Below are 12606 nucleotides of genomic sequence, written 5' to 3' on the forward strand. Positions count from 1 at the left end.
AACACAAATTATGTCCCTTTGGTTTTTTTCAACTATTTTTCCCTTAAAATCAAGTCATGATTCAGCAATACCGGAAAGCAGATTTCCTTTTACTCATGCTTGTTTGACAATCCAGCATTGTTTCTGATATATATTTTATGTCAAAAATAATCCTTTAATACTTCCAAATGCCACACGTGCACTTTGCTTAGAAAACCCTCTGCTCACCTAAGCTCTAGTACAAGAGGTTACACCTACACGAGCTCAGAGCATCTCCCATGCCCACCATCTAAGCTGTTGTGGATCTGGTTTTGCTGTTTCTGTTGCTGCTTCTCATCAGCCAGTACAGATGATAAACACAGATGTTTGCTCCTGAAATACACATTTGAAATAATCAAATGGCTGGAATTATTTACTCCCTTCTCTCCAATAATGAACTAATAATTGATATAGCAGCATGTCTAAAGTAACAGACTTTTTTATTACCTGCAGTGATTGAATGCTTTTTTAATTTAACTTAAAAAGGCATTAAATACAAGGTTTAGCCTCCAGTGGGTAAAAAAATCTCCAACTTCCTCAGAAAATCCTTTCCAAATTGTATTCATCTTGACTTAATCCACGATCTACTGAGTGAATTAGGCTCTATTTGTTTTGAAAATCTATTTTATGGAGTTCCAAGGACTGTGTTTTCCTTAGGAAGGGCTTATTCTGCCTTTCTGACCAGGATGCCTGCTAGCAGCCCTCAGCATAGGCCTCTGCAGGTTTTTAACGTCCCAAGGTGCCCCACACATATGACTAACAAAATGTAAATAAACACAGCTGAGCCAGTAAGAAATTGGAAGGTTTTCTCATTAAAGAAATAAAATAAACAGATGTCCTTAAGCACTTTGGCTCATGTTTGTCAAAGGAATGGAAAACTCTCAGATGTTTGAACAGCAGTAGTGATATAAGGCCACATCCCAAGTGAGAGAAGAAGAAAAAAAGCGATGCCATGGCACTTAGAATTAACTAATAGTTCTCAAGGGAGGGCGCTTTTGATTTGAACCTTAGCAACTTCTACAAATAGTTTTTAACAGCCGAGCAATAAAATGGGGTTTTATTCCTTCTCAGTTTGTAAAGTAGTAAAGGACAGATTCGGCCATTAGAAGCATGAATCACCATCAGATTTGATTAAATCCCTATGGTGTTTCAATCAAGTCCTGGCTTTAGGGTCCTGTGAGAGAACAAAGCAGGGAAAAGCACAAACTACTTGAAGCATTCAATGAAAGCAGGGGAAAAAAAAGAAAAAAACCCCCAACCTTAGAGTTTTACAAGGATCTCGAGTAAAGCCAAGCAGGAACTTTTCAATGATTTTTTTTTTTTTAATTGGAAATTACAATTCACTTAAAGGAAAACTTTTTGTAAGGACATATAACTGCCAGTGAAATTTTTGAGGAATAAGATTTCTTATATCCACAACATCATTTCTAGCGAGAAGACAGTCCAGTTCACAGACAACCAACATACAGCAGCTATGACATTTGCTTGAAATGCTAGAAAATCATGTTTATGTCCTGTCCTCAACTGGGCCAAGCAGCAACTTTAGCTACTCTGTCCAAAAGGTCTTGAGACCCCGCTATCGCTGGAGGACCCTCTCCTAGTCCTATACATACCTGTGCCACTGCAAGTCCCTCACCAGAGAGGCAGAGCCCATGTTTGCACAGGTTGGAAACTTGAGTGCATGCCCTGTCTCTACCTCGTTGATACCTGTCCGCTTACAACTTGAATAAATCTCATGTTGCCACTTCTGAAATGCAAAAGCAATAAAAAAAAAAAATCGCTATCATAGGAAAACAGCCTCTAGATCAGTCAAGTCTCTACATCAATCAACCAACTAACTACAAGGCAAACGGCAAGTCCCCACTGAAAGCAGCCAGAGTGGCCACTCCAGGCAAAGCGACCACATAGTCCAGGTTCACAGGGACACAGTTTAATACAGGCAATCTAAACACCTTTCAGTTAACTAAAATCTAGAACATAACTTTACATGACTGATTTAAAACTGGCGCATAATGTGCTTTATTATTTTTTGCAGTATTTTTTTTTAATTTGAGCCAATTCAAGATGCTGCACAATCTCAGAAATTGCTATGCATCTTACAGGGAATTATATAGATCATAACTCCCAGGTATCAGCAGACATTGTCAAAGTACTGATAAAGATCCAATACAATTCAAGAATTTAGACTGTCCTATGTGTTCAGTTCTTTAAGTCAGTGCTAAAATAAAATCCTTTCCATTTGGTTCCAGGATTTCAGAGTAACTTGCACGTAAAGATGAATTTTAACTCCAGATTTTACTTTACTCACAATTAATTTTGACACTAAAATCCCAAGGAGTGTACCAACACAGAACAAGAATACGCATCCTGGGAACAATACAAAATACTGAGAAATGGTATTAGCATCACACATATCCCTCAGCTAGGGAAAACAACACATGCAGTGCCCCCTTTTTTCTTGATACTAGTCCTTTGAAAAGCGTGAGAATGAATCTGCAATATACTACTTAAATTTCTCAGACTGAAAGAGATGCAGAATTTTCTTTTTCAGGCTTTGACAACACAGATTATGGAACAAGCTTGCAAATATCTCAGTCAGGGAAAGGGAAATAGACTCATGACTTTTTTTGGCACAGGAGTGCATGCAATCTCTTTTTATTGTGTCTGAGTTAATACCACCAAAAGAGTCTTTCTGTATTGCGCCTAGCTGCTTCATACAAATGGCCAAAGCCGCTTGACTTTTACCCAACTCATGTGAAACCCCAGCAGCACTGTTACGGATTTTAACCCGTTTTTCCCATTCGTTTAGTCAGTGATTTGGCAGGCAGATCTTTGCAGACATAGTAAAGACTGCAGTCATCTTCTTGTTGAATGGGAGCTCTAATATACATGCCTGAAGAGATTTAAAGGGCTGGGTGGACAGTACATTAAGCTATAATGATGGTCTACATCTGTTTTGGTCTCTAGGCACATGGTAAATATTCTGTACCCATCCAGTGATCAGAAGCCTGCAGAACAGGTTTCTAAACCCTCCTGAACATAATATCCAGGGTTAACTGCCTATGGAACTTTTTTTTTAATTGCCTTTTTTTGTCAGAGGGCCTCCTGCTGAGAAACCAAAGGGTGGAGAGATTTCCTCAGGTTTGACAGCTTTGCGGCCCTGATCACTTAGACCGTGACTCCGCATGTTTGTACAGGTATGCATCCATTCAACCGTGGGCAAGAAAGCAAAAGGAGATGTGAATTTGCAGGCCACTCTGACTGCCACTATGAAGGTTATACTGCAGTGACCATATGGGTAAGACATTAAGACCAAATGTCTGATGACTGTAATCCATGGGATAGAGCAAAGAGTCTGGGGAGAGGGGACAAAAAAGGAGCAACCTAGGCTGGGCTATTCATTCATGCTTCAACCTTGAGGAAATTCTGTGGTTTAAGTTCTATTAATGCTGTGAGCAAATTATTTTCTAAACACCTGAGATGAACTGTCCATGCTCAGAGGAGCCCTTATCTATGGCAAGGACCATAGAGGTTTCCCTCAGAAACCAAACAAACAGAATTTACACATGAAATCAGGTCATAAATCATACATTGAAGCATGAATGATTAATAATACAACTACAACTACTAATCCTTTTTGTGAATTCTTCCCTTTTTTTAAAAAAAAAAAATCAGATTTTTTTGGACAGCTCCCTATTGCTGCCATCACCAAGGAAGGGGCAACACACAGAACCATTTGAGATTTTGTAGCTAAAGAACACAGGAGTTTAGACCCAAATCTCTGAAGCTATGGTTGATGTTCCTCCTCCCCTCTTCTCAGAAAAATCACCCCAGAAAGAGGTGTATATTCTTCAGCTTGATCAACTTTATAAACTAATTCTTTGAGTGGCTGCATGGCAGCTCTACCAGTGCAACAGACGGGATGATACTCGGACATTAATGTTGGTCAGGGGAATGGTGAGGATCATATAAACTGACGCTTTTCCTGGAGGAAGACATACAGAACCAAGACCTCCATGTGTGAGATTTAATTCGAAGCATGTGCATGTCTAATTACAGACACATGAATCTTTTATGATCAATTATGGACAAAAAAAAGAATTTTAGCCCTTGATACTTAATTTACTTTGAGATTATCACTTCCTACATTATTCAAGTAAGAGATTCTGAAACTCTATTAACCTCTGGCTCACTGCTTCACTTGTACTTGATAGCTCAGCTCACTTAAACATTTTTGAATTGTGGTACTATTTAATGGTTCCCAGGACAGCCTGTCTTGAGTGTGCTGTATTTCCCTCTTGGTTTAAGGTCTGTTCCAAAGTCCACCAAAGCCTCTGGTTGTCTTTGGATCAAGCCATTAGCCTACAATCCTTTTATAACACAACCATTTCCCTTATAGGAAAGCCCTGAGGAATTTAGTACTGATGAAACAAATGAAGAACTACGAAAAAATCCCTCTAGAGAAGTCTCTCAAAGAGCCTGTTGTAACTTAATAGAAAAGGTGATTCATTCATTCAAAAAAAATATTCCTGTTTGTATCATTCTTTACAGTTGTATAAAGGAAACAGCCAACAGAAGTTTGTAATTTTGTACCTTTAAAGGCCTTCCAAAGCAGACAATCCCCCAAGTTTCCATTTTCCCGTTTTCCTCTCTCCCTAGTCTCTTTTGCAGGCTGCTGCTCATGAGTGCCCTGTCTTAGCCTAACTCTACTCTCATGGCCAACAGCAAGTGCTTTTGAGAAACTCTTTCCAGCTCCACTCCCTGACCCTACTTCATCCCCACACCAGCCGCTCTAGAGATGGCAGCTTCTGCCTTTGTGGCAGCCCATCAGCGAGAGCTCACAGGTACTGCCGTAGCAGCGCTTCTCACTTCCACGGGTCCATTACACCCCCCAGTCCATCACCATCTGCCCCCATGCAGCAGATCCCAATCCCACACCCTCTAAACTTATGCAGGAGGCAGCAGATGCAGGCATCTGCTTCAGAGGTTTTACGCTAGGACAAAGTCAGCCCATTAAGGGAATTCTCCACATGCATACTACAGCCCCTACCCAATGCTAAGCATGACCATATAGCAGGATCTACGCAGCGTAAGTTTATCTTTCCTGATCCTGCCTAATTCTTTCTGTTTTTTGCAGGCAGTAGGTTTGAGCTTACACATGTATACCTCAGACTGCCTCGTTCATTACATTCCCTGGGAAAAGTAACTGCTTCAATTACCTTGTACAACACGGGTCTGAATAAATCCCTGCTTGAAAACACGTGCTTGGTTTTCAGAGGGTGCTGTTAGAAGTGTTAGCAGCATTCCAAGTGCTGCAGTAGACTTCCACACCACAAACACCATTTTATATCCTTTACAACTGTGCACATCTAACAGCGAACAATAAATCTATCTTACTAATTACACATTCAGCTTGTTATAACCATCGTAAAACAAGTACAGCTGGTAAAGCCATGAAATGATGTCAAATCATATTTCTGCTTTCTAGAGAGAAGCAGAGTTATTTTCCAGTCTCCTGATGAAGCTGACTGTTCAAATCCATGTGTGGAAACAGCTGCCAACTAGGTCATCCACCTTTAATTAGGTAATGATATTGTCTTTTTTCCTACCCATTTAAAAGTGTTTGACATTCTGTAATTCAAAGTGACTGAAGTGTTTATCATAAAAAGCTGCCTTAGGAAGAAATTGAAGCACATGGTACTAAATCCAAGAGCCAGCATTTTCTCCTTAGCAGCCAAGTTCAGTCTGTTCAGCCACAAAGAGAGTTACCTAAAAAAATGGAATTGCCTGCATTTCAAAGGGGGTACCTTAAGTATGGATAGCTAAAGATATGGTTCCTAAAACCCCTTAAAAATGTGAGCTTCAGCAGCCATGTGGGAAGCAGAGCCAGTATTCTTCATGGCAACCTAGACTGACCAACACAAGATCTCTCTTAAAAAATTGTCTGAGATTCATAAGAAAACACTGGTCTAACAAAAAATGTGTTACCTCATTCAGGCTAGAGTTAATGCTGTCTGGCTGCTTGATAGGCTCTTTCTTGCAGAAGACAGACATTGAAAGAACATCCCGATCTAGCAGCAGCTGAACAATACAAGCTTTTGAAAAACAAGGGGCTACTTGCAACATGAAAGGAAGGTAAATTAAATTTTCACATGTTAGAAGGAAATACCACAGGACATATTTATACAAATGTGTCTGAATAAAATCGGCAGCATCTGTTTGAAAAGCTGTCTCATTAGCTGCCCCCACAGTTCCCAATGCAATTTGGCTGGACAAGCAGTAATGCTAAAAAAATTAAATTTTACCTTCCCATATCTGGATGCAAAGGTTCCCGTGAGTAAGGAGTGAAAAATAATTATCGTCTCATCCAAATCCCACACAAACACACGCTGTGATGACAGACAGGGTGGAAAAAAGAAATATAGTTACATATTAAGCAATTGCAAGAATTAGTTCGGTCAGGAAGTATGTCCTGTTGGACTAGTGCTTTTTAAGATCTCAAACCCACTTGGATTACTGACTGTAGATGCTTTTTGAAAGCAGGCAAAATGAAACATCAGGAATTTTGGAACTATGACCGCAGAAATCCCGTGTTGCATGTCAAGTCAGGGGAACAAAACAGCAGACTTAGAAAGAGCCCAAAGGAAAAAAGAAGAATAGTTTGAGATGCTGATAATACAGAAATTTAGCAATTATTTTGACTACCCATGTCTGTAAACTCCAGTTATATTACTGATTTTATTCTGGCTCTTACAACTCACTAGTCTGATGGTGGGATTTGCTAATAGATGTAACTGTTTATCTTTGCTGGATTTACTAACGGAATATAAATTAATTACCTCAATCTCACTGTCAGCAGTGGGGGAAGGATCGTTGCTTCTTTTTGACCGGGCTCGTACCTTGCCATCTGACCCTCTGTGATGTCTGTCTGTTTCTATATCTTTTGCTGACGTTGTTGAATATTCTGCTATTATGAAAAATGAAATTCCATTGTAAACTTAAATTTTGCACTGTATAATCAAAGCATGGAGAGCATCAGAAACATTGTGAAAACACCATCAGAAAATCTTGCTCTTTTCATGTCAATAGCTGACATTGTTAGAGAAATAACTTTTAACTCCTAAGATTTGTTAAAACAATTTCAAAAATCACCAAGACTGTATATGTAACATTTTAAAATGGATGTGTCACTTCAAAAACCTTATCACATTTGTCATTGGAAAAAAATAGCTTTTTTGAATTTTACCTCCCCCCTGGCTTTTCAAGAGAGAAATTAGAAAAGCAATGGAAAAGGAAATCAAGACCAATTCAACTTCTGACAAATTTTTTTTTTTTTTTAAATTGATGAATGCTTATGATTAAAAATATACTTTCAACATCAACTTTTATGTAAAAATATAGAACTAGCCTGTTTAGCTGTATTCCATTTCACAGAGAACAGTATTTTAGAAATAACTAAGAAGAGACAGTCAAAGGTGAACTTCCCTTGTATAAAGTATCTGTTTTGATTGGCTTGAGTTTTATAAGCCTGTCCAAATTTCACTTACCTTACATTACAAATCCTTTTCAAACATATTTTTCTTTTCACCTTGCTAAGTTGTGGCCTCTCCAGCTTCCTAGAATAACGATATTCTTCTTCAGAGAAGCTAGGATTGTGACTAACAAGCCTTTTTGAAATCACCCTTTCTCAAAAAGGCTGAGATAAGATCTAAGGAACAGAAAATCCTCCAACTGCTTTTAGAACAATCTGTGATCACTTCTTTTTAAAAACCAATATTAGTTTATTTTTCTTTTAGAGCAACCACAGATGTTCAGATTTGTTTCGTAAGTCAGCAGACCTACAATGGGCGTATACTGTGATCATCCCCAAATTATGTGGCGTTTTATATAAATGCTATTGCATGCCAATGAAAACTTTAGTAGGGAAGTGATATCTGAAGATTGTACTTGAACAGTACATTGAAGGATCATAATCCGTCAGTAATTCCATAAACCATTTAAGCTTTGAGACTTTAAAAATTAAGCACTCAGAGAGGCCATAAATTTTGAAACCTTTTTGTGTAGAATTCATCTTGAACTTTCCACTTAGACAAACACTTTGTGGTTTTTTTTTTTGAAGAGGGACTTTCTCTTGGTGTAATTATTTATGAATGCATATATTACATGTTGTTGTAAGAGGTGAATATAAACCTTAACAAAGACATGGGCTAAAAAGTCATCAGACAATCAGGAAACTCTGGGGCTTTTTCAGAGCATAGCTGTTTGTTTTGAGCTCACTGCTACCCACGTTAGCCCTCAGTACTGATCTGGGGTTTGTGTGTAATTGTTTTATCTCCTCTGAAGGTAGTACAGAAAGATCAAACCTTGCATACTCATGAAAACGACACAGGATGGTTTTAGAGAGCTTGAATGTTCAATCTCTTCCCAAAACCCTGTGTTGCACTGTGTAAGCAGAACTTAAATGCTAGGAAATCTGATACATCCATGTAACTATATGTATTTTTAAAAAATCCAACAACAAGGTTAGAGTGTTTATGTCTACAGGTGACCGAGACTGCCAAACTGAAAACAGCAGAGATGCACCTACCAGACAGCGATTCTGTGCTCTGACTGGTGATATTGTGAGAAGACTCCTGCAGAGAGTAAGTGGAGGTTGGGATGGCTGACGGGCTGATGCTGTTTGCAGACACATACGGAGAGTTGTAGGAGGAGCTGTAATACTGTGAGTACTGGCTTTGAGGAAAGCTTGGATATGATGAGTATTCCTTTGAGGAAAAAAGAAACATCTAACTTTTGTGTATCTGGTTTTATCTTATAAATGAGTAAGGCACCACAAACGCAGTGCATGCAGCAAGTCATGGCTCAGGAATATTTCACTAAAGAACCATGTTTCCTTCACTTATGAAATTACATTTTTGCTTCTCCCAAATATACTCCTATGTTATTATGATCAACTAATCAACAAAAGGTCAGAAATCAGGCAATTTCTGCTTTTTCTTTACAATTTTAGTTATCAGCGCTAATACATTTTGTATTCCAGAGTTCAACAATTTTATATAGGAGTGAAGTAGGGTGGCTTTTTGAAAAGGGCCGTGATGGAACACATAGTCTCTGTAAACAAAAAAAACCTAAGAAATGAGAAGAACAGAAAGAATAATTGGGTGAAGGAAGGAGCAAAACAGGCTGCATTTTTCCATCATCAGCAACATCTTCTGATCAGCTGTTAGAATAGGTTACACGAATGAAGAAAAAAAAAAGTAGCAATTGTTTTGCAGAAATGTTCACAGTTGAGATTGTCCAACTATCGCAGCAATAACTCAATGCGTAAGTGATCTTCCCTACTTACGGAAAAATGAACTAAAAATACGAAGTGCACGTGACCTTGAAGAGCTAAGGAATCACAAACCCCTTTGTCTTCATTTTAAGGCTCCCAAACAAACTTCATACCATTATCCTTGTATGTCCTTTTTTGTGAGAAGCAGAACACTGGAATAGATTAGAAAACTTCTCTCTGGACAATTAAAACACAAAAGGTTTAATTTGTTTTTTTTGGTTTTAATTGCAACTCCTCCTCTGGTCCACCTATTTGCTTTTTCTGATAGAGGATGGTATTCATGCTCTGGGGATTTTCCTTCAGCAAAAGGTTTTTATTTCCTCAGAAATGCTAATTAGTCTCTGGTATTAAATAAAATAAAATTAAATAATAAATAATCTTTAGAAAGACTAAAAGCACTTTCCTCCTTAACAGCTTACATCTTTGTCTGTGACACAGCTATTTCATTAACTTTCAGTCACCAGGGAGCTCTCAAGAACAAAGACTCCAGTTGTCATAACAATTAAACTGAAAAAGAGAGAATTTCATTGTTTTCTCTTAAAGAATATCACAAAATAATGAAAGCAGCCCAATTATTTCCCCCCTTTTTAGGTAACCTCTGTACTTCAATCCAGTGCACTTCTATGAGCAAATGCTGATGTTTTTAGCCAAAACTGATGTTTTTAGCCAAAACTGAAGTAATAAAGAAACTGCCCACTGTTGTCATTAAAAATGCAAGTCAACAATCACCTTACGAACAAGGAATTGAAATTATTGACCAACCAAAACACATTTGCTGGGACAGTGTACTCATTTGTTTGGTCCAATCAAGAAGAGCCATTTGCTACTGAAAAACATCTGTCTTGTGTATATATGCATGCTGTTTATTTATACACACACATTTATCATGGGATCTGAAGCATGAAGCCCACAGACAGGTGTATTCTCAAAGAAGGAAGCACACAAACAGCTCAGATGGCTCAGTATTCATCAGGGCCTGCCAGTGCCTCTTTCAAATTGTTCATATTTATTACATAGTGCCAAGACAGCAGATGACAGGATCCTAGAAGTGGAGCGCTCTGTAGAGGACGGAAAACATCTGAAAGTTGTAAGATGGCAGAGGAATGATGAAACTCTTGGCACAGCTATAGCAGCACTGCAGAGACTGCCGCAGCATCCTCTTCCTGCAAGGACTGCACTCTGTGCAAGCCTGTGTATTGATACACACATCTTAAAATTAATCAAGATACCAAGTCGTCCAGCAAAAGTACAGGTCACAGCAATAGAGCAAAATGTTGTTCAGCAAAACACATGGCAGTACCTTCCTTAAATATATGTAAACATAAGAATAATCTCTCTGATCTACCAATCTTCAAGTGTTTAAAGTAAGCGACAAGGTTGCCAGTAATAAATGTTGAACTATACCTGATGCACAGCACTGAATCCTGCTGAATTTGTCAGGCCATTGGCTCCCTGGTAAATCCCTGTTGTGCCTAAGGGAAAGAACATCACAGTCATAAAAAACACCAGTGACCAAAGTAACAGGATATATGAATATAAGTAATTTCCACCAGGAAGTAAAATACCTGCTCACTAGAAAAAAAGTATATCACAAATTTGACAAATATAGGCTGCAAAGATTTAGGACTATTACTGAGGTCTGCTTACTGAAAGGCATTCAAAGACAACCATTACATACACTAAAACAAACACTTGTGGAGCTGGGAAACAAAGCTGGAAAACAAGGATTCAACCCAAATTTAAAATTCAGTTACTTCTTTTTCCAGTAAATAATGGAAGAGTATTTTTTATCATCATCTCCTGTAGGAAAACTTCTCACATTACGTATACGACCACAAACACACTCTTTCACGTTATGTCTTGGAATCTGCCCTTATGGGCCAGGTACCTGGGAATTTTTAGAAGACTTTGAAACTTTGTTCCCTGGTGTTGATATCCCAAACATAAGAAAAATATTGCTGAGATTTCTGGAACAGCAGGGAGCAAAAACATTGCTTCATCCTGGGATATTAGGAAGAGAAAGGATGGACAGGTGAGTTTACGTGGTTTTATTCCAAATGAAGCAGCTGATGTCCAGCCAGGCCTCCTTAGCTGGAGGAAGCATTACTGCAAAAATTTTATGGGTGGAGAAAGAAAACATTTAGAAAAGATCTACAGGGACAGTCCTCCTTTGCCTCCCAACAGGGAAGTGGCAGGAGAGTTACAAGCTTCCCATCCCCTGGATCCTGCCCTCCTGGGAAATTCTAGCCTTGATTTAACTCCAGTCTATGCTCTTGAGTTTGTGCGGTTTGATGAGAATCTATACCAAAAGTCTTCTTCCAGTGTTTTGCAACAGCGCATGCTCCAAGGGCTGGCTGTTCATGTACAAGAGGCAAAAGCTGGACTATGCCATATTCCATCCTAATGGAAGGCGATGGGCTCCAAAGAGCTCTCAGACCCACTACTACCACAGTGAAAGATGTATGATTTTGGTGCTGCGTGGCCACAGTGGGCTCTTGCCTGGGCTTTGTTTTGTCACCTCAACGTACCACCAGACCGAGCCCTAGTCAGGCACTCAGCTGTTTTTTCTTATCTGGTTTCTTATCATGTGAATGACTTTGAGCAGTGCCGTTTTACACCATATGACTCTCTGCGGATCTTCATGTGGCAACCTTTCTCCAAAGATCCACTTGCTTGTTTTTATTTTAAGACACCAGATTAGCTAGGGAATGGACAGCTGAACAAACTCCACTCTGCCAAGTACAGCTACAAAGCACACACACTGAGAAATAAATCTCAAGCCAAAAAGAAACAAGAGGGAGGACTCTGCCCTCCAGAACTAATTTGCTGCCACATGTAGACTTTAAAGAAAAAGAAAAGGGCAGAGAGGGTGAAAAGAAGGTGCAGGTGACTGCCAGGTACCTGGAGGCCTGGGTCTCCCCAAGACCCCTGCATATGCTGGGTGGGGAGCTGAGCCAGTGCAGGTGGGTTCAGGTGATGCCTCCTCCTGGCATTCAACCCGTGGAAGCAACTCTGCGTGGATCAGTATCCAATCCTTCCTCCTCCCCACGACCCCTATGGGGAGACTCCCCAGAGCAGCATCCCAAAGACAGCAACACATTCAGCTATTGGCATTTCCCCACCTCCTACCCACGCTAGGCTTTGTTTTTCTGCAGAGTTTTTCAAAAAGTCACGAGTTTGCAGCAGGATGAATATATTCCTGTGGTAACTAAGCATTTCTCACCACAGTGAAGGGGAGTAATAGAGCCCCAGTG

The 12606-nt window shown here is 39.4% G+C and overlaps 1 protein-coding gene across 1 annotated transcript in view; it reads right to left on the bottom strand.

Annotated features, from left to right (window-relative positions):
• Positions 1–12606, bottom strand: part of EYA2 (EYA transcriptional coactivator and phosphatase 2) — a 60218-nt gene that overhangs the window by 24522 nt on the left and 23090 nt on the right. Inside the window, exons 5-8 of the mRNA XM_059827105.1 lie at positions 10757–10824; positions 8606–8783; positions 6858–6985; positions 6324–6407 (exon numbers count right to left, since the gene is read on the bottom strand). Of these exons, the coding sequence (XP_059683088.1) occupies positions 6324–6407; positions 6858–6985; positions 8606–8783; positions 10757–10824 (458 nt within the window). The remainder of the gene's footprint in view (positions 1–6323; positions 6408–6857; positions 6986–8605; positions 8784–10756; positions 10825–12606) is intronic.

This window comes from Gavia stellata, chromosome 20 (genome assembly GCF_030936135.1).
Source record: "Gavia stellata isolate bGavSte3 chromosome 20, bGavSte3.hap2, whole genome shotgun sequence".
NCBI lineage: Eukaryota > Metazoa > Chordata > Aves > Gaviiformes > Gaviidae > Gavia > Gavia stellata.